Here is a 27,435-nt window from a genome sequence, read left to right as displayed (position 1 = left end):
ATAGCACCATAAAAAATTAATGCCCGAATTGTAAAAGCCCAGCATATGTAAAAACTGGAGGATATGCACGTGGATGAGCCCTGCACACACCAAGCGCATATTCAAAAGGGCCCAGCCACGCGTGTATCTCCCAGTATGAGCAGAAGGGCCGGGCCAACAAAAAGGGACGGGTGTGGAGTCTGGGGGTGGGGAGGGGGGGGGGGTCGGAGGCTGGCCACAACAGCGGCCATTAGTCCCTGTCACGAGGAAGTGCGCGTCGACAGCCAGCTGGCATACAAAACTTACTTCTACTCCCAAGGAGCAGGTAAGTTAAAAACCAAACAAAAAAAATAGGGTAGACAGGGGTCGGGAAGGATGGTTAGGTAGGGGCATAGGGAAGTTCCCTCCCAGTCCGCTCCTTAATTGGAGAGAACTGGGAGGGAACTGGGGAAGGCCTACGCATGTCGCCGCGCATTGCTTTTTAAAATTCCCCCCCCCCTGCACGCGTGAATCCCGACCTGCCCGCACATACGTGCTCGGATTTTAGATTCCGGCGTGCATGTTATAAAATAGCCGCGTCCGTTTGCTCCGTCTCCATCTGCTGGGAGAGGTGCATAACCCACTTCTAGATTCATCCGACTGGATGCTTAAAGCTCATCCTTGGAAAATGACAGAGATCATCACACAAGCCAGAAAAAAGTAGTCTCCTGACAGGTAAGGAGCTTCCCGTCCCTCAGCATCTTCATTCAAGTTTCTGTGGTAAATCCAATCCCCGCTGCATGGTGTTTGTGAGGGGTCACATTTCCACATGGGACTCCGTGACTGAACCTCTCTGCATGTGTTAATTGGGCTTTATTTTAAAGATTTTAGTAAACAGCAGTGGAGGGTCCTTCAGGACTCCAAAGACAACATATTAATAAGAGTATCATATGAGATGCCTCTCACTCTGTGAGTCACCTGCCATGAGGTGCAATGTCCCCAGGGGGGGGAGCAGAGAAGAGAGAAACGCCAACAGCTGTACAAATAATATCTCTTCTTGGATGTCCCTCCTGAACATGTCCAGTGCATGAGCAGAGTCTGAACCGCCTGGCCACAGGAAGGAGGTGAGGCAGAGGGAGAACTACCGTAAGAGTAGAGAGTGTGGGAGGGAAGAGGTGAACGGAGAGACAAGACGAAGCATGAAAAAGAGAGAAGCGGACAGGCCGGCCATGGATATCTGCACATATCTCATCTTTGCTCTTTGGGGCACATTAATTCAAGGTAAGAGAAACAGTTTGTACTTTTGTCTTTGTGGGGTATTAGACCTTGATTTTTTATGGATAATGAAGAAGCCATAGTCTCCTAGTCAAGAAATGGACATTACAAAACCACGCTCTCCTTAGAATAAATTAGTGCATTCCCTATGGAACAAGGAAGATAAAATGATTTTTATGCGAGAGATTTATAAACACAAAAAAAGAGCTTGAATTGCAGCAGGATGGGTCTAGGATACACAAGAGTTTTCCAACTCTGAGGGTAGCTGAGCACTACAAGATGTAAGCCAGGTAGATGAGGCAGTGTTGGATTTCCTATCATAAGAGGGTTACAGCAAAGCAGGAAAAAGGAGTGTGAAAGGCTGACGAAGTGAACAGTTCCCACACAAAGTCAAAATACGGCTTCCTGAAGAGGCTCCAAGGGCACAGCAATATTGTCTAGGAATGCTTGAGAGGTTAACATCTGAATCACTTAACACAACATATTTTCACTGGGTAACACGGAAAATAAATCGCTCGTTAAGCAAACACCTGAAAAGCCCTGCTTTCCTGTCCCGAATATTCCCGGATTTCCATTGCTGTTCCAGGTCGACTGGTCGCGTCCGAGCTGACTTGCACTGGATCAGAAAATGGACCTTCGTACGAATCTCTTCAGGAGGTCTTCAGCAAGAAGCCCTTCCGCCCGGTCCTGAACTACAATCGTCCCACCACTGCTAACATCTCTTTCACCATCTACGCAGTGCTCGGAGTGGTGCGTATACATTTCCCGGTGACCGATTGCCGGGCCGCTTATTTATTTAAAAGTTGCGCACCTGCATGATCTCCCCCCAGTTCTCAGATTTACATATTTACATTCAGCAAATACCGGACAATGGTGCACAGTGCACCGAATGACGGTAACAGTTTACCCAGATATGTTTGACAGCACTAATACGAACTTAAAAAAAAAAAAGGCTCCACGAACACAAGATGTTGTGTAATCAGAATGAGGTGCATCATAATCATTGGTTACTAAAGGCTTGCCTAAATGACCAGGCTTTTAACTTTATCCTAACATGCAACAAGGAGGTCTCGTTCCTAAGCTCATCAAGAGCTGAGCTGCAGAGCTGGGGGTCCTGCCACCCCCATGCACGACCAATTCAAAGGAACGTCCATTAATTCTGAGAAGATGATCTCAGCGTCCGGTCAGGGCGAGAGATCTTTAATACTGTATCGAAACAAAACGGGGGGCTTTAAAAATGAACGCTGAAACCTTACATTTAATACACCATTCAGTAGGGAGAGGGGGCAATTCTTCAAAAACAGGAGTAATAATATGTTCTCTAAATAAAGTCTCGCTTATCATTTTGAGCAAGTTGCAGAGCTCTTAGGACATTACGCAGAAATCCAAACACCAATGAACCGCAAAAATCCATGGGTGTAAAAAGCAATTCTTGTGCCATTGTTCTCAAATCAGACCTATCCAAAAAGTGGCTTCAAATTGTGAAGCTGACACGACTTCCAAAATGCAGTTTTCACCATATTTATTTTATGTGAGGCCATATTGTAAGCGCAGAATCAAAAACGAATACCCCAGAATCCCACACTGCTGTGCTAAATGTATACGGTGCTATCAAACTCCAGTTCTGTAAGCATGTCGGAAGGAAAAGATTAAGCAAGAAATATATAATTTCAGACTTCTTCATATTAAGTATGAGCCTATTCAAAGCTGACCAGTTATTAACTGAACTCAAACGTGTAGCTACCCTATCCATAGGGTCCTTCGTTTTCAGTATGAACAGATTTTTCTAAAGGTGACAATCTGTTTAAGCTGATAGTCACCCTAATTATAGGCCGATTAAAAAAAAACTGCTCCAGAGCTGCAGATGCAGCGTTTTCGAGGCCTCCAGCCACTTTTGGAAGCCAATGTGGGCCAAAGTGCATGCCGTGTTTCATGTTCCACACCCCTCACCCTCCAGTGCTGCCCATGCCGTGTTTCAACTTCCACACCCTTCACCCTCCAGTGCTGCCCATGCCGTGTCTCAACTTCCACACCCCTCACCCTCCAGTGCTGCCCATGCCGTGTTTCAACTTCCACACCCCTCACCCTCCAGTGCTGCCCATGCCGTGTTTCAACTTCCACACCCCTCACCCTCCAGTGCTGCCCATGCCGTGTTTCATGTTCCACACCCCTCACCCTCCAGTGCTGCCCATGCCGTGTTTCATGTTCCACACCCCTCACCCTCCAGTGCTGCCCATGCCGTGTTTCATGTTCCACACCCCTCACCCTCCAGTGCTGCCCATGCCGTGTCTCAACTTCCACACCCCTCACCCTCCAGTGCTGCCCATGCCGTGTCTCAACTTCCACACCCCTCACCCTCCAGTGCTGCCCGTGCCGTGTCTCAACTTCCACACCCCTCACCCTCCAGTGCTGCCCGTTCCGTGTCTCAACTTCCACACCCCTCACCCTCCAGTGCTGCCCATGCCGTGTTTCATGTTCCACACCCCTCACCCTCCAGTGCTGCCCGTGCCGTGTCTCAACTTCCACACCCCTCACCCTCCAGTGCTGCCCGTGCCGTGTCTCAACTTCCACACCCCTCACCCTCCAGTGCTGCCCATGCCGTGTCTCAACTTCCGCACCCCAGCAGAATCCGAAGTCCCTGAATTGAAAGTGCTGACCTATCTGCTCCTTCCCTTCCAGAATGAAAAGACCCAGATCCTCACCACCTTCCTCTGGCTGCGACTGGTAAGTGAAGGCCCCTGTCCTGTTGTCCTTCAGTGCTCTCTTACAATTCCTCTGCCCTGCTCGCTGAGCGGAAAAAGGAGAGCGAGGGGGTGGGCATGGACGTGAACTCGTGTTTCTGCGTGGAGGGGGGTGGGAGATGCAGTACCAGCCGTGCAGAGACCAGTTCATACGTGGCAAGCATGGCCACATTTTCCTCTGTTCCCCCAAGCCCTGGTGGCTGCTGCCTTTGTTCATCTCACCCAATGTGACCACCTACCTTCTCTTCCTCATCCCCAGTAACCACTGCCTCTGTCCCCCCTCACCTCCAGTGACCGCTTCCTCTGTGCTCCTCTGCCCCTCGGTGATTGCTGCCTCTGTCCTCCCTCACTCCCAGTGACCTCTTCCCCTGTGACTGCTCTGTCTCACTGTCACCCCCTTCTCACCCATGATAACTGCTGCCTCTGTCTCTCCCTTCACCTCTGGTGACCGCTGCCTCTGTCCATCCTCTTCTCTGGCTGCTGCCTCCTCTTTCCATCCTCTCTCTTCATGACCTCTCCTTTTCTCCCTTTATAGCAGATTTAGGGAACTTTCTTACTCTGATATAATTTGTGCAGCTGTTGCCAAAGCAATACATAAAGCTGTACATTGTCTGCAGGTACTTTTACCACATTAACTTGTGGTTAACTTTCCAAGAGAACCTGTACAGGTACTTTCAAGTTTCTATTTATGTAGGTGCCAGGTACTATTAGAAGCCCCAGGTATGCATTCGCTTTTCCCCCCCTGCCCCCTTCCCGGGGAACGCCTAAAACTGCATGAGCTGTCAAAGCCGCCCATCCTGGGCAAGGGAGGGCACATTTCTGGCAGAGCAATTTACCCAGGCAAATGGCTCTGAGAAATTCCTTCCACGTGGTTAAAGCGAAGAGAAAAATATAATAGTAAGAATGAGAGTGAAATAAAATTACAAAGTACAGAGACTACAACAAGAAAAGCAAACAATTCCTGCCCAGGTCAGGTTTCATTTCTGGTCTGGTGGCAGGATACCATGTTTCGCTGCTCTAGCTCTTTTCCCCGGGATTATACACGATGTTCCTTCTCATTCTTTTGTGGGCTTTTCTCTCTCAGTTTTGGGCAATGCGTATCTCTGCTGCTCTCTTTGTAATATGCACAGTGCAGGAAGAAATATATTTCTGTTTCTATTTTTCCAGTGTTGCATTGCATACAGAGCCTGGCTTCTTGGGATTTCCAGTTCAGTTTCTGTTTTAAACCTGTGGTCACTTCAGTATTTGCTAAGGGTCCCTCTGGGATCAAGATGAGAGTTCTGCTAGCCTGTAGTTGTTGTGTAAGGATTTATAGCAACAGGTAACTTCTCTAGCCCCAGGCTGCCCTTTGGAGTCAGTGTGTGTCTTAAAGAAGCAAACGTATCTGAAAGAGAAGGATGGCACCGAAAACAAACCTCGCCCAGGCTGCCATTTTGTCTATGGATTACTCCAGATTGTTTTGTTTTCTCAGTAGGAGGTGTATTGGTATTCTAGGACCCACTGTAATCAGACTTCAGACCTGATTTCTACTAAGGAAGAATAGACCCCAGCCTAAGGGGACCCAAGCCCCACTCAGTCTGAGTGTCAGCATCCCATTAGATCCGCCCCCTTAACAGTGCATTTGGATCACTGTTAAACAGAACTGGCCCCAGGTCACCACCGTCCCTTTGAAGGAGCGAGTCCGATGAGCACTGCTGGTGCCTGGGTAGGTAGGGAAGAGGTGCTCCTTTCACTGCAGTATTATGGCTCATCTTCGGATTCCCCTACCTTTGGAAGGGATGCCTCTCAACTAGGGCTACCTAACAGGTAAATCTGGCCCTGGTTGCACTATTTCTCTCTTCCCATCTCTTGGCCAACTGTTGAACGTTACTGGGTACCCTGGACAAGTAGCACCCTAGCAGCCCTAAGCTGTGCTATGCATGTTTGATGTCTCTCCAAGTCTTTAATTAAATTACTCCTGGCTATAGATTAAGTAGAAAGATGTCAGACTCCATTTCTAGATGAATCTTTGTAATGTTCACCATGGTGCATCTTGCTTTGGTTCAGATGTTTGCAGCTCGGGATCAGTCCCCCCACTACATATGAGAACTGCCCTGCATCACCCCAAGCTTCCCAGCAGCTGCTTTCTCCTGTTCCACTTCAATCAGGACCTACCCCGGATAGGGCTATGGACCAGGAAGCTTTCCCCGCAGCTCTCCAGTCCTTCCCCCCCATGTCTACCCTTCCCTCCTTCAGCCAGGGCAGTGACCAGGGGCCCTAGGCTAGAGGATGCGTGCACCCCGGGTTTGGTGTCCTTGCTGTGACGCCTCCCGTGAGCAGCGACTCTGAGGCATCGGCCCGAGCAGCGATTGCTAGGATTTAAATGTAGTGGTGTCAAGGTGATTACAGGACAGTGACCTGAATGAGGCGGCAGAACAGAACTTTCAGCACACGATTTCTCCAGCAATCACTTCTTTCCAAAATCTCTATCCGTTTTATCCCCAGACTGCAGAGTTTTGTTTAGTCCAATAACGGTATTTTTACAATCTGAAAATAAATCTCTCTCTCCTTATCCTTCCTACCCCTTCCTTTTTACCTTACCACCACCTCCTTTGTCTTTACCCTTTCGTTCTTCCACCCTCCCTCCCCCACCATCTCTCTTTCCTTCAGTACTGGGATCATGAGCTTCTTACCTGGAATCCGGCTCAGTGCGGGGGTATCAAGAAGATCTCTCTGCCCGTAGAAGACCTGTGGACTCCTGATATAATTGTTTATGAATTGTAAGTCGCATTCTCAGATGTCTCTTGCTATGTGCAGAGAAATATATAAAATATCATCTCTGTGAGGAGGGTTTATATTCCGTAAAGTGCAGATTAGTTCTCCTCCTCCTCCTCCTCCTGACTGATTCTCGTATTGTCTGGTATTACACAATCCCGTGCTGAGAACCACAGAGGTCAGCATGGATATATATAGGCTCTGAGTAAACTATCTTTCCTCTCCCGTATTTTAAAGCTGAGGGGGGGGGGGGGGGTGATGCGGGACAGAGTGGCCAGTGTGAGGAGAGTGTAGCATGAGGGGGCTCTCTCCCATGTGGCAGGCTGCAGGCCAGCAGCAGAGCGAGAGCGGCCTGAGAGTCCGAGCTGGGGGCAGCAGAAAAAGACATATTTAGAAATTAGGTAAGGGTCATAGCAGGCAAGGCAAGGTCAGCGTCCGGGCCAGGATTGCAGCAGGCATGGTGCACTCGAACTCCAGGCGAGGTCGATTGTCCGGTCCTAAGTCAGAAACTGAAGGTCACAGCCAAGGCGACGAAGACCAGGCAGACACAAACGAGGCAGGAGGGCAGGGCTGGGCAGGAAGAATGGCACACGATGAGGCAGGAGAGTAACTACTACGGCAGGCACAAGCACGGTAGAGACCCCTTGCTGGGTTGCTGTGGTTATAGAGCAGAGGTGACGTCCTCAGTCTGCACCCGCAGGAAGCGCTGGCTGCATGGGCCTATAAAAAGGCTTCAGAACGTGCAGATGGTTCTAACCAGGTCCTAGCTTGCAGAAAACTGTGAGCCGCTAAGCCAGGAGCGTCTGGAGGTAAGGGGCCGTACAGAGGGAGGGCCTCTACCAAGGGATATTAAAAACTACAAGCTCAAGTCTAGGAGAGGGTTGAACTATCTACTGCTACTACTATTTATCATTGCTAAAGCCCTGGTAGACACCCAAGAAACCTGCTCCTGCCAAATCTTTTTCTAACTATAAAAATGAGGAAAGTTGCCCTGTACCCCTATGCCCAATATGCAAATTGAGCTCCACCCCTCTCCCTCCCTGTACTCTCCAGCTCCGCCTCTTTCTCTCTGTATTGTCAAGCCACTCTCTACCACAATATATAGAAACTGAGCTCCGCCCCTCTCTCTGGCTATATGTTCCAGCTTTATTCCTCTCTTTCTGTCTCTGAATAGTCAATCTACTCTACTACTGTTTTTATTTATTTATTTAAAATCTTTTCTATACCGTCGCTAAGTTAAATACCATCGCAACGGTTTACATGTTGGCACATAAAATAAGGTGACTGAGTGCATACTCTAGTACATTCTAACAGGTGCCGCAAAAGGTTCAGTTACAATATATCAAAAAAACAAGCAATCAATTGAAAAGTGAAGTAGGTCAAGCCCAGGTGAGCCTTTACGGTACTAATCACTGGTAAAATTCTCATTCTCTGTATTTTACAATTATGTTTGTGGTGATATAGCGTTGCACATTCTGAGAGTAGTGCAGTGTGTCGGTGCTCTTCTGCCTATTCCTGTATTTTTTTCTATTCTCCGGTCTCTTTATAGTATGCTTGTTTAAAAAGCCAGGTTTTTAAACTTTTCTTAAAGGTTTTGAGATCGTTTTGTAATCTGATCTCTACCGGCATTGTGTTCCAGAGGGTGGGGCCTGCTAAGGATAGAGCCCTCTCTCTCACTTGGGTTAGTCTTGCTGTCTTTACTGAAAGAATGGTTAAGAGAGCCTTATTCGCTGAACGAAGGTTTCTGTGTGGGACATGTACTCTTAGTGCAGTGTTTAGCCAGTCTGCCTTTTCATCATGTATTAGTTTATGTATGGTACATAGGGCTTTGTATTTTATTCTGTGTTCTATGGGTAACCAATGTAATTCCGCTAGGGTTTCAGTTATATGGTCCCTCCTTCTTTTTCTGGTTAGTATTCTTGCTGCTGTGTTTTGAAGTATTTGTAGAGGTCTTAGAGTTGTACTTGGGAGTCCTAGTAAAAGTGCATTACAGTAGACAGTGCTGGAGAAAACTAGAGCCTGAAGTTCTGTTCTGAAATTATTTGATGTTAGTAGTGGTTTAAGTTTTCTGAGGATCATGAGTTTTGCATAGCCTTTTTTTTTACTTTTAGCAATATGTGTTGTTTTAGATTTATTTCTGGGTCCATTATTATTTCAAGGTTCCGTACTTTTTTGGCTAGTTCAATTTTTTGGCTGTTTTTGAGTATTACTGGTGTTTGAATGATCTCGATATTTTTCAGTTTACCTAAGCTCAGAGAGCACGCTCTACTACCACACATCTCAATTACGCATGTCCTGCATTTCACAGTACTTTCCTGTCCTTGGACTGACTTTTACTACTAGTAGATAAATAAATTGTAATGTTATTTTTATGTTGTAAATGTGTTCTGTTTGTTTCTATTGAATTATGAATGGAGAAATTTACACTTACCTGATTTCCTTTCCTTGAGTCCAGTCAGACCAGTTCAGATACATGGGTTATGTTCCCCAATCAGCAAGAAGAGACAGAGAACAAAAGGCTTGGCGACATCGTCCCTTACAGTGTCCTGTGCTGTACTCAACCTGCCACTATTCTATGTAACAAGATATGAAATTAAAACAATCTCTCTTGCCTTCAAAGTCAAGGTCTTCCGGGGAATAACCAATAAAATAACCAAACTTACTGCATTCAACCAGGAAAACACAGGGCATTTTTATCTGATCAGAGCCAGAAACTGGTTCTGTCCAAACATCCATTTAAAATTTCTCTTCAGTGAGTGTCCAAACCTTTGAACAGTCCAAAATATTATACAGATTAAAGACCTTGGCAGTTAGGGAGGTGTGAGAGAGTCTATAAGAAATGCATCCTAGGGTACTGAAGGAACTAAAAAATGAAATTTCTGATCTATTAGTTAAAATTTGTAACCTATCATTAAAATCATCCATTGTACCTGAAGACTGGAGGATGGCCAATGTAACCCCAATATTTAAAAAAGGCTCCAGGGGCTATCCAGGTAACTATAGACCAGTGAGCCTGACTTCAGTGCCAGGAACATAAGAACATAAGAAAATGCCATACTGGGTCAGACCAAGGGTCCATCAAGCCCAGCATCCTGTTTCCAACAGTGGCCAATCCAGGCCATAAGAACCTGGCAAGTACCCAAAAACTAAGTCTATTCCATGTAACCATTGCTAATGGCAGTGGCTATTCTCTAAGTGAACTTAATAGCAGGTAATGGACTTCTCCTCCAAGAACTTATCCAATCCTTTTTTAAACACAGCTATACTAACTGCACTAACCACATTCTCTGGCAACAAATTCCAGAGTTTAATTGTGCGTTGAGTAAAAAAGAACTTTCTCCGATTAGTTTTAAATGTGCCCCATGCTAACTTCATGGAGTTAGCATGTGCCCCATGCTAACTTCATGGAGTGCTAACTTCATGGAGTGCCCCCTAGTCTTTCTCCGAAAGAGTAAATAACCGATTCACATCTACCCGTTCTAGACCTCTCATGATTTTAAACACCTCTATCATATCCCCCCTCAGTCGTCTCTTCTCCAGGCTGAAAAGTCCTAACCTCTTTAGTCTTTCCTCATAGAGGAGTTGTTCCATTCCCCTTATCATTTTGGTAGCCCTTCTCTGTACCTTCTCCATCGCAATTATATCTTTTTTGAGATGCGGCGACCAGAATTGTACACAGTATTCAAGGTGCGGTCTCACCATGGAGCGATACAGAGGCATTATGGCATTTTCCGTTTTATTCACCATTCCTTTTCTAATAATTCCCAACATTCTGTTTGCTTTTTTGACTGCCGCAGCACACTGCACCGACGATTTCAATGTGTTATCCACTATGACACCTAGATCTCTTTCTTGGGTTGTAGCACCTAATATGGAACCCAACATTGTGTAATTATAGCATGGGTTATTTTTCCCTATATGCATCACCTTGCACTTATCCACATTAAATTTCATCTGCCATTTGGATGCCCAATTTTCCAGTCTCACAAGGTCTTCCTGCAATTTATCACAATCTGCTTGTGATTTAACTACTCTGAACAATTTTGTGTCATCTGCAAATTTGATTATCTCACTCGTCGTATTTCTTTCCAGATCATTTATAAATATATTGAACAGTAAGGGTCCCAATACAGATCCCTGAGGCATTCCCCTGTCCACTCCCTTCCACTGAGAAAATTGCCCATTTAATCCTACTCTCTGTTTCCTGTCTTTTAGCCAGTTTGCAATCCACGAAAGGACATCGCCACCTATCCCATGACTTTTTACTTTTCCTAGAAGCCTCTCATGAGGAACTTTGTCAAACGCCTTCTGAAAATCCAAGTATACTATATCTACCGGTTCACCTTTATCCACATGTTTATTAGCTCCTTCAAAAAAGTGAAGCAGATTTGTGAGGCAAGACTTGCCCTGGGTAAAGCCATGCTGACTTTGTTCCATTAAACCATGTCTTTCTATATGTTCTGTGATTTTGATGTTTAGAACACTTTCCACTATTTTTCCTGGCACTGAAGTCAGGCTAACCGTGTAGTTTCCCGGATCGCCCCTGGAGCCCTTTTTAAATATTGGGGTTACATTTGCTATCCTCCAGTCTTCAGGTACAATGGATGATTTTAATGATAAGTTACAAATTTTTACTAATAGGTCTGAAATTTCATTTTTTAGTTCCTTCAGAACTCTGGGGTGTATACCATCCGGTCCAGGTGATTTACTACTCTTGAGTTTGTCAATCAGGCCTACCACATCTTCTAGGTTCACCGTGATTTGATTCAGTCCATCTGAATCATTACCCATGAAAACCTTCTCCATTACGGGTACCTCCCCAACATCCTCTTCAGTAAACACCGAAGCAAAGAAATCATTTAATCTTTCCGCGATGGCCTTATCTTCTCTAAGTGCCCCTTTAATCCCTCGATCATCTAACGGTCCAACTGACTCCCTCATAGGCTTTCTGCTTCAGATATATTTTAAAAAGTTTTTACTGTGAGTTTTTGCCTCTACAGCCAACTTCTTTTCAAATTCTCTCTTAGCCTGTCTTATCAATGTCTTACATTTAACTTGCCAATGTTTATGCTTTATCCTATTTTCTTCTGTTGGATCCTTCTTCCAATTTTTGAATGAAGATCTTTTGGCTAAAATAGCTTCTTTCACCTCCCCTTTTAATCATGCCGGTAATCGTTTTGCCTTCTTTCCACCTTTCTTAATGTGTGGAATACATCTGGACTGTGCTTCTAGAATGGTATTTTTTAACAATGACCACGCCTCTTGGACATTTTTTACTTTTGTAGCTGCTCCTTTCAGTTTTTTCTAACAATTTTTCTCATTTTATCAAAGTTTCCCTTTTGAAAGTTTAGCACGAGAGCCTTGGATTTGCACACTGTTCCTTTTCCAGTCATTAAATCAAATTTGATCATATTATGATCACTATTGCCAAGCGGCCCCACCACCGTTACCTCTCTCACCAAGTCCTGTGCTCCACTGAGAATTAGATCTAAAATTGCTCCCTCTCTCGTCAGTTCCTGAACCAATTGCTCCATAAAGCTATCATTTATTCCATCCAGGAACGTTATCTCTCTAGTGTGACCCGATGATACATAGTGGAAACTATTCTCAAGATCAAAATCGTAGAGCATATAGAAAGACATGATTTCATAGGACACAGTCAACATGGATTTACCCAGCCTGTAGGTTCCGAGTTCCGTGTAAAGCTTGATGCTGCATTATGTTATCTGTAAACCGATGAGATGTTCCCAACGATTGTCGGTATATAAAAATGTTTAAATAAAAAAGGGAAGTCTTGCCTAACAAATTGCTTCACTTTCTGTGCAGTGGGACTCTCCGGAGGTGAGTTTTAAAGGAGGAAGGATCATGACGAGGCTTTATATAAATAAATAAAATGCTTGCGCATTCCGTTTCTTAGACCCAGTTGGTGAAGTTTCCCTTTAAGGGAGGCTGTCTGATTGGTGAAGGTTTAGAGAAGTTTGTGAAGTCCTTAGGGGAGTCTAAGCTGCCTAGATTGCCTGAGGATAAGTCTAAAGGGGCTTTGCATTCCACTCCATCAAGGAACTGTTATCAGATTAGAAGTGGCAAATAAATAGAGGGAAAGTTGTTAGGCAACCAGTAATTGAGGCCCTATAGTTGGTTTCAGGCCTTTCAGGTAAATAAGAGAGGTCCTAAAGACTCAAGCACTGGTGTGAGTACTGATATTTGAAACTCACACGCAAGGTTTGGGAACCCAGTTTTCGATTCAGGAGATAGGGGGTCACTTGTCAGCCTTTTACCAAATATGGGTTTTAGATTACTTCAGATCAGTGGGTTCTGGAGGTAGTCAGAGATGCCTGTGCTCTGGAATTTTCTCTGTTTCAAACACATTTATGGCATCCCCTTGTCTTTCTGCTCGAAAGATGCGATGCAAGTTACACTTGAACGCCTCCTACTTTTAGGACTTTGGTTCTGATGCCAGTTCTCAGAGAAACAAGAGCCTCTGGCTGACTCTACCTAATCTCTGTTGGCGATTGGTAATCTCCACAGATCAGCTTCAGAAGAATGCCGGGCTGTGGTTGGTTGGTTTGCACAAATAAGATCTGCCAAAATTTTTGGATGTCCTCTACAGAATTCTTGTAAAGCCAGACATGGAATCTCGACCTTCACTCTGCTGATAATCAGCAACCAGTGAAGTTCTACAAGCAATGAAGTCGCATAACCACACTTCTTAGAGCCCAAAATCAATTTGGGTGCAGTATTTTGTAATAAAATAATTGCTTCATGGAGGACATTGGAAGACCCTGAAAACGAGTGTTGCAATAATAAAAGCAACCCCTGCAGCCTCACATCGTTCTAACAAAGGCTTCATTCTGCGAATATATTGGAGATAATAGATGGACCCCTATACAAGGGAAGAAATTTAGTTTGAAAACGTAAGACTAGAACCAATTTTCATTCCTAGAGTAGCAACCACTTCCTTGGGGAGCATCTGCAGAATAGGGTTCAGACAAACATTTCTTCTAGACCCATAATGATTTACCAGGATTCACTTTTAGTTTATGGGACAAAAGCCAAGAGCAAGAGAGCCTAGATACTCGTTGAAATTCCCCGGCTGTTTTGGGCTATCTGAATCCTGGAAGGCCTGGATGTCATCAGGGTATAAAAAAAACATCTAAACTCAAGATCTTGAGTTAAAACCACCAAAGAGGCTAAAGATTAAATAGCATAAGTGATAACACTGATCTCTGGGGCACCCCACATGCTAACTTTAGGGTGCCACTCAATGTATTCAGCATTGTACTGTGTGGCATTTACAATCCAGTGAAGACATACAGACAAAACAAATAGGAGGTCCGAGCCCTGGAGGCTCAGCAGCAGTGTTGTGCAAAGGGACCTGAATGAATAACTCCAAGACTGGGCCTTCTGCACCCGAGATCATCTGGGACTGGGGATGCTATGGAGGCAGAGGGGGAGGAGAGGAGGAGTCAGTTATCATGAAGCAGCAAGACCTAGTGGCCAGATTTAGGGTTCCTGATTACAGGGTTCCAGAAGCCTCAGCCATTAGGCACCGCTACTGGAAGGGTGTCCCTAGTTCTGCCAGTACTGCCTCCTGTTGATGTCATCGGAAGCAATGCAGACCCACCGGGATTGCCGGCAGGGCCTTAGGAAGAAGAGGAGTACTGCAGCCTCTCTGGAATCGCCGGCGGAGCTGCTCTGAGAAAGAGGAAGTGCACTATGGCCCTGCTGGAATCACCAGTGGGACCTTAGGAGGAGCATGATGTGCCATCTCAGGAAGGTTGCTCCAGGCACACAGTGTAGCAGAGGGAAAATTCAGGAGTTGGTGATGGAGGAGAAGGGCACAGATAAGAGCAACTTGCTCTGTGAATGGAGCTGCATTGGTTTGTGGTAATATCTTATTATCACCTTATCACCTAAAACCTTATCCTAGGGACATTTTTCTAAGAGATCTTCCCTTTATGTGACTGGCTGATCACAGTTCCTCCTTCCTGTCTCCCATTGCAATTAGTGTCTCAGCACACCTCAGATGGCATCTAGAGAAAACATCAGCCCTCTCTCTTTCTATCATGCAGCATCGATGAAGACAAATCACAAAGGACACCGTATGTTTACGTGAACCATACCGGCAGGATTCGCTATGATCGCATGATGCGTGTTGTGAGCTCCTGTAACCTGGGCATCTTCAACTTCCCTTTTGATGTGCAGAACTGCTCTCTGACCTTTGGTTCCTACATGCACACAGGTAAAAAGGCAGTGGTATCAAAAGACAGAAGGAGGAGTAACGAGAAAACAGCAGGAACTCTTGTCTGTCTCCAAAACCATATACAGAATAATACATCCATTGTATCCAATCAGCATGATGGCACTTATCTATCAGATCTATTAATATAGATTTAGCTCATACCTTTTTAGTGGCAGCTCAAGGTGGTTATATACATATAGGGGCGGATTTTAAGAGCCCTGCTCGCCTAAATACGCCCAAATCCGGGCGGATTTAGGCGAGCAGGGCCCTGCGCGCCAGTGCGCTTATGTTCAATAGGCCTACCGGTGCGCGCAGACCCCGGGACTCGCGTAAGTCCCAGGGTTTGGCGAGGGGGGCATGTCGGGGGCGTGTCGGGGGCGGGCCCGGTCGGCGCGGCGTTTTGGGGGCGTGTCGGCAGCGTTTTGGGGGTGGGCCCGGGGGCGTGGTTACGGCCCGGGGCGGTCCGGGGGCGTGGCCGCGCCCTCCGTACCCGCCCCCAGGTCGCGTCCCGGCGCGCTAGCGGCCCGCTGGGATTTACGTCTCCCTCCGGGAGGCGTAAATCCCCCGACAAAGGTAAGGGGGGGGTTTAGACAGGGCCAGGCGGGTGGGTTAGGTAGGGGAAGGGAGGGGAAGGTGAGGGGAGGGCAAAAGAAAGTTCCCTCCGAGGCCGCTCCGATTTCGGAGTGGCCTCGGAGGGAACGGGGGTAGGCTGCGCGGCTCGGCGCGTGCCAGTTATACAGAATCGATAGCCTTGCGCGCGCCGATCCAGGATTTTAGCGGCTACGCGCGTTTCTACTAAAATCCCGCGTACTTTTGCTTGCGCCTGATGCGCCAGCAAAAGTACGCCAATTCGCGCTGTTTGTAAATCTACCCCACACAGTAAGTATTTCCCAGCCACAGCAGGCTTACAATCTAAGGTGCCTATTTACTAAGCTTTATTTCCCATAGACACAAAATGGAAGAAAACTACATGCAGTAAAGGACACAAAGTTCTATATGCCTGCAAAGGAGAAATTAGTTCTTACTTGATGATTTCCTTTCCTTGAGTCCAGCCAGACTAGAACAGATGCATGGATTATGTCCACTAGCCAGAAGATGGAGACAGAGATTAATAGACTTGCTAATGTCACCATTCATAGGCTCCCATGATGACTTCTGTTGTGTCGGAGATGGACCCTTGGGCTGAGGTGGGTTGACGCAATCCATAGGCAAGGACCTACGGGCCCCCACCGTCAGCAGGTGGAGTGGGCTGAAGCTAGAGGCCGCTGGAGCTTCACCTATACCAGCCCTCGTTCCCCCTTGGGTTGAGCCTTTTGGTGCTGGGGCCGGCAGGACTTAGGTGGGCCTCAAGGTTAGCTAGAGATGGAAGGTGGTTCAGCCCATAGACAGCAGCCGGTAGATGTAGTCCTATCCCGGACAGGATTCGGTACTGGAACTCAGGTGCCAAAGGAACAATAGGTAACTGGAGGCACTCAAGCAAAAGAAGGCCTAAGCCTTGTAAGTCCACGTCCAGAGGATAGGTGAAGAGAGGCGTCTCTGACAGGTGAGGTTCAGAGCCAGCAGCAAGTGGAAGTTGTGGCAAGCAACAGGAAAGTCTGTAGCGTAGTCATTCAAAGCAATGGTCAGGGCATGGAGAAGGCAGGCGTGGTCAGGCGTAGCGAAGGTCCGGGGCTGGCGAGAAGCTGAGCAGTAGTCTGGCATAGCACGGGCCACGCGGAGAGGCCCAACGAACAGGGACATCTTGGCTGGCAACACTTAGTATCGTGGCAGGGCCAGAGGCACTGGAGGGAACCCGAGGTCGGAGCTGGCGGCCCACCGCCACCAGCGAAGAGGAGCCAGGAGCTGGAGTTTGTCTGAGAAGGTGAGAGGGCTGTGTTGCGGGGCTGCCGCAGGCGGCACGCGTGACAGTACCCCCCCTTTATGCATCCCTCCTGAAAGTCGGGGTTTGCCCGGATGGGCACGGTGAAAATTCAAGAGGAGGGTCTTATCCTCCCACGAATTCTCTTCAGCTCCATATCCCTCCCAGGAAAGGAGGTATTCCCATCGGCGGCCCCTACGGTGGACGTCTAGGATTTCGTGGACCTTGTACGTCATGTTGGTTTCTGCCACCAAAGGAGGTGGCTCGGGGGCCTTCCAGGCAGGCCAAGACAAAATCACAGGCTTTAAAAGTGATACATGGCATGTATTATGTATACCCAGTGTAAGAGGCAGCCGAAGCTGATATGTAACAGGTCCGATGCGTCTGGTAACGGTGAAATCTAGGATGAATCTAGGACCAAATCTCTATGACAGAATGCGAAGTCGGATATGTCTGGTACTTAACCAGACTTTCTTTAACTGACCATGTTACTGAGTTTAAAACCTTGTCCTCGGAACTACATTGGGACATGGACTGCCTACAGACTATTTTCCTGGAAGGCCTTAACTTTCGCATTAAAGATGAGCTAGGGGCACATGAGCTTCCTGATCACTTGGACTCTCATTGACTTAGCTGGACATATTGATCGTCATCTGTGTGAGCACTCACCGGAGCTTAAAGCTTCCAAGAAGATGCCATTGGGGGTTCCTCGCTCTCGTCCACCACCGGTTACCCAGACTGCGCCGGTACCCGTTATTGAAGAAAAACCCATGAAACTGGGCCGCAGTTATTTATCTGCTAAAGAGAGGCGTCGCCAGAAAAGACCCTCCTTTTCATGTACTGTGGACAACCTGGTCACGCTGTTCCCACCTGTCCTATCTGTCCAGGAAACTTGCAGACCTAGGATCCACCAGAGGATCATGATGAATGAAACTTTCAGGGACATGCTTTACACCTGAGTAGTAGTCTATCTTGGTGACATACTGTTTTTTTCCCAGAACCTCCAGAACCACCAATTGGACATCAAGAGGGTTCTCCAGAGATTGAGAGTCAACCACTTATATGCCAAATTAGAGAAATGCTCTTTTTACCAAGAATCCGTTCCTTTTTTAGGCTATGTGGTATCCAGCCAGGGATCCCAGATGGATCCACAAAAGACCAAGAATATTCGAGACTAGCCCCAACCTACTGGACTTAAAGCTCTGAGAAGATTCCTCGGATTCACCAACTACTACAGATTGTTCATCACTATTCCACCTTGACCGTGCCTCTTACTGCCATGATGTGAAGAGGAGCTAATCCTTCTCAATGGTCCCCTGAAGCCGTGATCGCCTTCCAAAAATTCAAGGAGGCGTTCCTTCAAGAGCCTCTTATACGCCACCCAGATCCCCAATGACCTTTCATCATTGAGGTAGATGCTTCAGACGTCGGGATAGGAGCAGTCCTTAGCCAACACACTGACAACCATATCCTATATCCCTGTTCCTTCTTTTCTCAGCGTTTTTCCTCAGCCGAACAAAATTATGGGATAGGAGACAAGGAACTCTTAGCGATTAAATTGGCGTTTGAGGAATGGCACCCGTGGCTCAAAGGCGCTCAACATCAAATCATGGTTTACACTGACCACAAAAACCTTGAATACTTGCGGCACGCATAATGCCTGAATCACAGACAGGCCCGTTGGACATTATTTTTCAACCGCTTCGACTTCCTCTTGAAGTACCGCCCAGCGGACAAGAACACTCGCGCGGATGCCTTATCCCATTCCTTTTCTACGGAAGATGTTCCTGACACTCTGCGTCATATCATCGACCCTAATAGGGTACTTCTCTCTGCTATTCACACGGTTCTAGCCGGGAAAATGGTGGTTCCAGAGACTCTCTGGAAGAAGATACTCTGATGGGCCCATGATTCCCTACTCGCAGGTCATCCCGGACAATCCCGAACCTTAGCTATTCTACAAAGGTATTACTGGTGGCCCTCCATGAAAAAAGACGTTCGGGCCTATATGGAGTAATGTCCTACCTGCACTAGACAGAAACCACCACCGGGTCATCCTTGGGTACGTCTTCAGCCACTACCCGCTCCAACTGAACTGTGGACACATATTGCTATGGACTTCATAGTTGACCTACCAGTGTCCAACGGCAATAACACTATCTGGGTCACAGTTGACCGTTTTTCTAAAATGGCCCATTTTGTGGCAATACCTGGGTTACGTTCGGCTCCAAAATTGGCGAAACTATTCATCCGTCATGTCTTTTGTCTCCATGGTCTGCCAAGACATATCCTCTCCAACAGAAGGGTCCAATTTCCAGCTAGGTTTTGGATGGCTCTATGCCGAAAATTTGACATCGCTCTGGATTTCACAAGCACTAACCACCCACAAGCAAACGGACAAACTGAAAGAACAAATCGCACACTAAAACAATTTCTCAGAGCCTATGTTAATTCCAGGCAAAGCGATTGGTCCGAGTTGCTTTCATGGGCCGAATTTGCATTGAATTCTCATCCATCAGCGTCTACACGATCATCACCCTTTCAACTTGTCTATGGATGACAACCTTTACCTCCTCTACCAGTTCCGCTGTCAGTACTGTCTCCAGCAGCCCAGGTGTCGGCGCACCAAGGAACTTCTTCAGAAGGCTGGACAGATGGCCAAAAGATTCTACGACGCTCACCACCGAGCCACTCCACAGTCTCAACCTGGAGACAAGGTATAGCTCAGTACCTGCTTCATCTGCCTAAAACTGCCCAATTTGCACCTAGATACATTGGGCCTTTCGCAGTGCTTCTCCGCCTGGGTCCCATCATCTACAGCCTACAGTTACCTGCCTCTCTGCGCATCCACAATGCTTTCTACATCTCCCTTCTCAAGCCTCTCATATTATTGGAATTCTCAAGGAAGACACCTGAACCACAACCTCTTACAGCTGAAGAGGACATTACCTATCAGGTCGAGGATATATTGGATGTGAGAAAACACGGAAGGCGCTGGGAGTACCTCATATCCTGGGAAGGATTTGGTCCCAAGGAGAATAGTTGGGAATCTGCAAGCAACATCCTTGACAAGGAGTTGATCCGGCAACTCCCCGTTTCCCATCCTAGGAAACCAAAACCCCCGGGGAGGGGCCCTAAGAAGGTGGGTACTGTTGTGCCCGTCGGTCACAGACGGCTGCGATCTCTCATGCTCACCTCTTTTTCACTGCACCATCAAATCTAGGATGAGTGGTGGCCTCCGCTAGTCACTGCCGACCTCCCTGGTGTTCCCGGGACGGTGTGGGTGCTGCCGACCACCATCTTGCTTCTGGAGTCACATAGGTGCGCGTGCATGGGCCAGCTATGTACACATCATGGCCCAATGCACTGACGAGTTAACAAGGAGTTTCCTTATTGCTGAATCCACTTCACTTGGACTATTGGTTCCAGTTCCTGGCTTGCTGTGTGAACGCTCTGAGTACCCGCTCCTCAGGGGCTCTTCCGCGTTCCTAGGCTATCCATTCCTCGGAGGTCCTTCCTGCCTTTGAACTCCTGATTGTTCTACTTCTCAGGACATCCCTTGGAACCAAGTCTCATGAGTACTTTCTTCGTACTTCAATTCTACCAAGCCTTGCTGGGATTCCCTGCGGTGTACCCCGTGCCTTGGGCCACTACCGCATTCTCAGCAGGATTCGCTTCACCATACCCTGCGCTGCAGATTTCTGCCTCAACTTCTTCAGGAACCTTCTGAGCTTCCGTACCTCTGACTACCTCAGCATCACCATCATTGTACAGTCATCCTCGGCAAACCACACACTGCGGGCCACTACCGGATCTGTACATCGGAGGTAATTGCTTCACTACTGAGAAGGCTGCCTGGCGTACCCTGCTCCGCTGGTCACTACCGGATATTACATCTGAGGTATCACCTTGGACATACCCCTTGCTCAAGAACTGTGTCTCTACTGCAGTCCCCGTTCCACGGGTTCTACTCCAGAACTGTTCTTTAATTGCAGTTCCCCGCTCCACGGGTTCTGCTCTTTCTCCTCTATAATAAAGTCTCTCTTACAATTGTGTCCTAAGCCTCTAAGACCATGCCTACCGACGGTGAGGCACACAGGGCTCCTCCCTGTGACGGAGTCATCTCTCACCTCGGCCCAGGGTTCACTTCCCTAGCAAAACATAACAGTACCAATCCAAAAAATCAGTTCTGGCTTTGCCACTGGGCTGGGTGAAGAGGAATTCTTGCATCTGAGTAAAGTTGTGCTAGGTGTACTAAACTTACTACATGGACAAATATTTGCGGGGTTTTTTTAGGAGTAGTTGATATATTTGGTTTTACTATGAAAAATCTTAATGATATTTTAATATGATTAATTTTAAACTTTTAATATGTTTATATCTTGTATGCTTTTTTTGTATGAGGATTCTTAAGAAATGTTTAACATGTTTATGTTGTTGTAGTATTATTGGGCCCAATAGTCAAAGAAATCTGGTTATCTACATAGGTGGATAAGTGAATTATCCAGCTATGTGGCGGCCGCTGAACGTTGCCAGATATCCAGCGGCTCCCACTTAGCCAGATACGTTCCTATTTATCCTGCGAAGTAGTGCTAAATATCGACCTTATTATGTTTTGGTAAAAAATTGTAAATTGCTTTGAGATTTTTGGGATTAGGAGGTGATTTATATAAGTGAAAATAAATAAATAAACCCAGCATCTGTTTGTGTGCCGGTTTTATGCCCTCGTGAGGTGTTCAGATGGGGCATTAGCCCCCTTGCTGTGAGATTGTTTTGCCCCTTTCCAGTGAAGGATATCCGTGTTGGGCTGGCCCTGCCAATAGAGCAGATCTCGGAGAACTCCAAGCAGTACCTGGAGACCAGCGGTGAATGGGAGTTGGTAAAAATTGAGGGAGTGCCGGACATCCTGAAGTTTGGTGTTGATGAATGGGACATTATCACCTTCCGGGTAAGCAGGGTCTATTTTAGATCACCATCACATGTTGCCCCTCTTGGTGAGGGGGGGGGGGGAAGGGGGTGTTAGTTGCCCTTTTCAAGGGAAGTAAAAAAGACTAAAGAAAAGGTGAAATGAACGCCAGTAGTTATTATGTGACTGTAAATCGTACAAGAAGCACGGGGCAATTAAGAAGAAAGTTACCTGAACAAAGACTGAAATTTCCTGTCCCTCTAACCGGTTACATATTACTTGGGGCAATGATTATTTATCCAGATAAATCAGGGGCTTTCCGAGGCAAGGCTAAGTTATCTAAGTTAGTTATTTGGATAAAGGAAAATCGGTTCTTACCTGCTAATTTTCATTCCTGTAGTACCATAGATCTGTCCAGACTCCTGCATTTTGTTCCCCTGCCAGCAGATGGAGACAAAGTTTTGTTGAAACTGCTACATAACCAAGTGTGCCACCTGCAGTCCCTCAGTATGGACCTAGATCCAAGCCAAGATACCAACCCAAACAACTAAGTTTAACAGCCCACCCGAAACCCCGCGAACAGGAAGGTGGTGACACTAACATCCTGGGAAAGAAACTCGAGTAAAGTGAAACAACATAGTGACGCGCTAACAATTCTGCAATAACTCCACAAATAAATACAGACGACCCTCCGCCCCTCATACCATGGGCGGGTCTCTGGGCTGATCCGTGGTACTACAGGAACAAAAATTAGCAGGTAAGGACCAATTTTCCTTTCCCCGTACGTACTCGGATCAGTCCAGACCCCTGGGCTCCACCTTAAGCCCACTAAATTGGGTTGGACCTGGAGAATCCCGCTCGCAGAACACTATCTCACCAGAACCAGCATGAGGCTTTTGTGATTTTTCTCATGACTTCTGTGAACAGTTATTGAAGTATTGTGGGTGCTGTATTAATCTACTTAATACATAGAATTAAAGGTCAATCAACATGCTGTAGGTGAGACCTTTACATTGGACTAACTCAATATATCGGTGACGAACTTTCCAGAGTTCAACTCCCCTCATCAGAATAGCACAATCCCACCTGTCACTAATGGATGGCGTTAGTCCAATAAAAAGGCTGACCCCTATTTTTTCTACGATTATAACAAGGAAACTGATTTACAAAACATACTTCAGAGACTGTGCTAAACTGTGTGATGAATTTGTGATAATCACACTTAATGCCTCTGAGCACGAATACCAAAACCTACCTAATTCACTTGTAATTGAAGCGATACTGGAACCTAGGCTGCGGTAGTGAAAAGTGTAGCACTGTACTGGCCTTGAATGTAATCTTGATTCCTCCTGCAGGTGATCATTAAGAGGAGACCTCTGCTGTACGTGGTGAACCTGCTGATCCCCAGTGCCTTCCTGATGGTGATCGACATCCTGAGCTTCTACCTGCCTCCCCACGGCACAGACAGGGCCTCCTTCAAGATGACGCTGCTGCTGGGGTACACTGTCTTCCTGCTGATCATGAATGACCTCCTTCCCAGCACGACCAACGGCACCCCACTTATAGGTAAAAACAATATCCAACCGAGGTCGCCCGATGTCATGAGCATCTAGCAAAAAACCAACCAAAAACCGTTTCTGAACCTCTGTCTTCATCTGCCTGCGCTAGAGAACGAGCAGCGGGATCTGGAACCAGACGCAGTGTTTCTAATGTCCAGGTACACGTGGCCCACCTGAGCAGCCATCAAACACCCGACGGGACAGCCAAGAAGGAAAGGAGTCGCACACAGGCCTAAGTCCTGGATTTCAGCTTTGGTTAAAGGGGAAGGAAGTACCTTGAGGAGGAGCTGGCAGGTCCCAGGAAGAACAGTGCATTAAAGCAAGAGGAGCTGTAGAAAGAGCAGCAGGATCTTTATCTTGCAAAAGAAATAAAAGTAAGAGGTGAAAAGAGACCAATTTGGAGGCTTAAAGGGGGAAAAAAAAAAGATTTAGCATCCAAAACATACAAAGGAACCTGAAAAAGAGGAGCAGAGGGAAGAATATTTGGTAAACCTGAAAGAGAGGGGGAAAAGCGCTTTGGATGGAAAAAGATACAAACGGAAGAAAATAGAGCTCAGAAGGTAAAGCGAGAGGAGAGATTGTGAGACTGAGAGGAGATGAGGAGAAATGCTGAATATTTCTGTTTAGTATTCCTGAAGAAGGCCATCGATCATTAGCAAGGGCACCAATGGCAGCAGAGCAGAGGCCGTGCCCTTCTGGAACAGGACAGGATTCACACCCTAGGATATTAAGAGCGCTCAGAGAGCTCCTGAAGGATTCATTCAAGAGCCTCCTTGAAGACGGGCGAGGACCTGCATTACTGGAGAAAAGAAGCTGCAGGGCCTTTTTATAAAAGGTGACTGGAAACTACCGATCGGCTGTTCTGACTTTGGTGGTGGCAAAGTGAACGGGCGACCTTCTGAAGGCTGGGCCAGTGACGTAGGGTGGGTTGCAGAATGAGAGACAGCAGAATGAGAGACAGCATGCTTTTACCTGGGGGGAGATGGGGTCAGAGGACTGAACTGGGGACAGGCACTTGGCTTTCAGCAAAGCTTCCGCTAGTGCCTTACAAAGGAGACTCATAGATAAAGGGAGCAGTCTAGGGATGGGAGAGGTGACAGAGGGGGCAGTAACTGGAATTCAGCCCGAGGAGAGAGAGGTGATGTGTAGAGTGCACCAGGGACCAATCCTCAGGCCAGTTCTGTTCAATATCTTTGTGAACAATAATTGCAGAGGGGTCAGGCAGAAACGTTTTGTCTTCTTGCGAATAACGTTAAGATGTGCAACAGAGAGTGGGCGCGTTGGAGAGAACAGGAGATGTGAGAAAGCTTGGCCGATGGGCAGGTAAGTTTCATTACTAAAAGAATCAGGGTTAAGCATTTAGGAGGGGGCAGCAAAAACTGCAAATAGAAAAGCATCCACGGGCTGTGCACCTGCTTTACAAAAGCTGCAAAGAACCTGTGCACGGAGGACCCAGGAGACTGGATGTTCAGACAACAGCTCTGCTGCTTCTCGTAACCCCTTTACCACATCATTATGGGATTAGACATGGGGAGGGAGGGGTCCTGGCTGTGAACTAAACGCAGGATTTTGTATGCGCCTTTACCTAAAATGACAGAAACTGTCCTGGAAAAAGACAGAGCACCTTGCAGGTGGTCAGATTATGCAGTTAGCAGCTGGGACATATCCTTGGCTGTGTGGACAGGAACGACTAGATAATTAGACGGGAAGATTATATCTATGTGAGTCTTCTACTCTGTTACTATTACGTGGTGTTGCAGATACTGAGCTGCTTGGCAGTGCTGGTCCTAGTCCTGATAACGACAGAGCATTACCAGGGGCCGCACTGCATGGCTGGAGGTGCTGATGCTATAGGTTGAAGAATGCCAGCTAGAGGTGCTGCACTGGCAGAGGTGCACTGGCAGGAGTGCAAGGGGGGGGCACTGCACTGCTGCAGAGAAGGCAACTCCGCCACTGGAGGTGCGGCCGTTCCATTTCTGACATCGCATGGCTGCGCGGAGGAAGAGCCGCCCGTCTGTTGTCAGCACTGAATGGCTAGGCTGGGTGCTACCAGCTCAGAATCTTCTCAGCTCAGCGCTGCCCGGCCCTGGCTTTTAGATACACAGAGCACGCTATCTCAAATGGCGCTTACTTAGACTTCCTGTTTTGGACTCTCTAGGTATCTACTTTTCCGTCTGCCTGGCCCTCCTGGTGATTAGCCTCCTGCAGACAGTAATTATAACCCACGTCCTTCACCGTGGTGCAGTGCATGGCACCAGAATCCCAGCGTGGGTGAAGACGCTGGTTGTGGATTTGGTTGCCAGAATGGTCTGCTACAAAGCACCTCTGGAACAGAAGGAGAAGCCCCCCATTGCCACTTCCACCGTAAAACAGAACAACCTAGGTGAGGAGCGTAAACCCTGCTAGAAAGCCTGGCGGTAATCATTTCTGGTCGGTGGCTGGCTCCAGTGCCCAGCTCTACTATGTCTGTACCATTTGGGAAGGCTGCTTCCGCATATTTATTTATTTATTTATTTATTTAAGAATTTTTATATACCGGGGCACGTTAAAAAACATCACCCCGGTTCACAATGTAACGTAACATAGCAACAGGCTTTACAATAATTTAGAATAGATAAACATAGATAAACATTATCTAGCTTTACAATAAATTAGAGTAGATAAACATTATGACAACTAATTCAACTTGGGACAGGTGGTTACATGATAAACTCTTAAGGAGAGTAGAAGAACTAGGGTTTTTTTTTTTTGTTTTTTTTTAAACTAATCAAAGGTTACCGGGCGGTTATAACAGGTAGAACGATGATGGGGAGGGTGAAAGGGGAGGAGGATGAGGGAGGAATAGGGATGTATGAGGGGGCGGGGATGAGGGAGGGGGTCATGGTTGTTAAGTTCAATAGGGGCGTGTCAGTCGGGAGGGGCGTGAGGGTGGGGTATGTAGATTTGGGCATGGTTGGTTAGTCGGGGTATGCTAGTTTGAAGAGCCAGGTTTTCAGATTCTGTTTGAATTTTTTATGGCAGGGTTCCTGGCGTAGATGGGGTGGCATTTTGTTCCAGTGGGAAGTACCTGCTGTGATGAATGATCTTTCTCTGATCGTGTTATGTTTGATGACTTTAGGGGAGGGTGTCAGGAGTTTGGCTTGGTGCTGTTTTCTAGTTGGTCTGGTTGTGTTGTGGAGGTGGAGATGTTCAGGGAACCAGTGCATGTTTTGGTTGTGAATGGCTTTGTGAGGGATTTATAGATTATCCTGCAGTGTACTGGGAGCCAGTGTAGGGATTGAAGAACTGGGGTGATGTGGTCATGACGGTGAGTAATTGTGAGAATGCGGGCGGCAGCATTCTGTAGGAGTTGTAACGGTTGAAGGGTATTTTTTGGGAGGCCTAGTAGGATAGCGTTGCAGTAGTTCAGTTCGGATAGGATCATGGCCTGCAGTACTGTTCGGAAGTCAGAAGTGTGTAAAAGTGGTTTGATTCTCTTCAAGGTGTGGAGTTTGAAGAATCCGCTCTTTATAGTGTTAAATATGAATTTTTTGAGGTTAAAGTGGTTGTCTATCCATATGCCTAGGCTGCGGACAAATTGGGTGGGAGGGCAGCCTGGTGGCGAGGGGGAAGAAAGGCTGAGTGTGGGAATGTTGGGGGGAGAGAGGATGAGTAGTTCGGTTTTATTGGTATTGAGTGCCAGAAAGTTGGGTGAACAGAGCGAAAAGTAAGATTCGTCTGCATGAACCTGTGGTGCTGGATATTGTATTACTGTGAATACTTGGAGTTGCAATGCAGCTGTTTTATTAGCTTTTTATTTTGCAATGCGGGACGGGTGTGCATCTCCGATCAGTGAAGCTTCCCCGTGTAATCCATTTTCCTGTTCCCTTCCAGAACGCGAGGAAAGGCTGAAGCAGAGTCCAGCACTGCACGGCCCCCACCCACACTGTGCGTCCACCCAGCGGCAGCTGGCGCAGATCTCCCAGGACCTGCACGGCATCCGCAGCTCCGTGGAGAGGCGGCAGCGGGAGCGGGAGCAGGAGGAGGAGTGGGTGCGCATCGCTCACATCCTGGATTCCCTTCTCTACCGCTTCTACCTGCTCTCCGTTGCTGTGTATGCTGCGGTTATCATCAGCCTCTGGTGCGCCTGGTACAACATCTAG

At 47.1% G+C, this 27,435-nt stretch overlaps 1 protein-coding gene across 1 annotated transcript; it reads left to right on the top strand.

Annotated features, from left to right (window-relative positions):
* The first annotated feature begins 1,157 nt into the window (after positions 1–1,157).
* LOC115099600 (5-hydroxytryptamine receptor 3E-like) lies at positions 1,158–27,435 on the top strand. The gene is made up of 9 exons (XM_029617333.1): positions 1,158–1,239; positions 1,820–1,983; positions 3,913–3,957; positions 6,624–6,733; positions 14,801–14,970; positions 21,616–21,776; positions 23,090–23,300; positions 25,452–25,676; positions 27,167–27,435. Exons 1-9 carry the CDS (start codon positions 1,158–1,160, stop codon positions 27,433–27,435), a joined length of 1,437 nt encoding a protein of 478 aa, XP_029473193.1.

The sequence above is a fragment of the Rhinatrema bivittatum genome, chromosome 9 (genome assembly GCF_901001135.1).
Source record: "Rhinatrema bivittatum chromosome 9, aRhiBiv1.1, whole genome shotgun sequence".
Classification (NCBI taxonomy): domain Eukaryota; kingdom Metazoa; phylum Chordata; class Amphibia; order Gymnophiona; family Rhinatrematidae; genus Rhinatrema; species Rhinatrema bivittatum.
The sequence above is the reverse complement of the archived record's forward strand: the minus strand, read 5'-3'. Positions and strand labels throughout refer to the sequence as shown.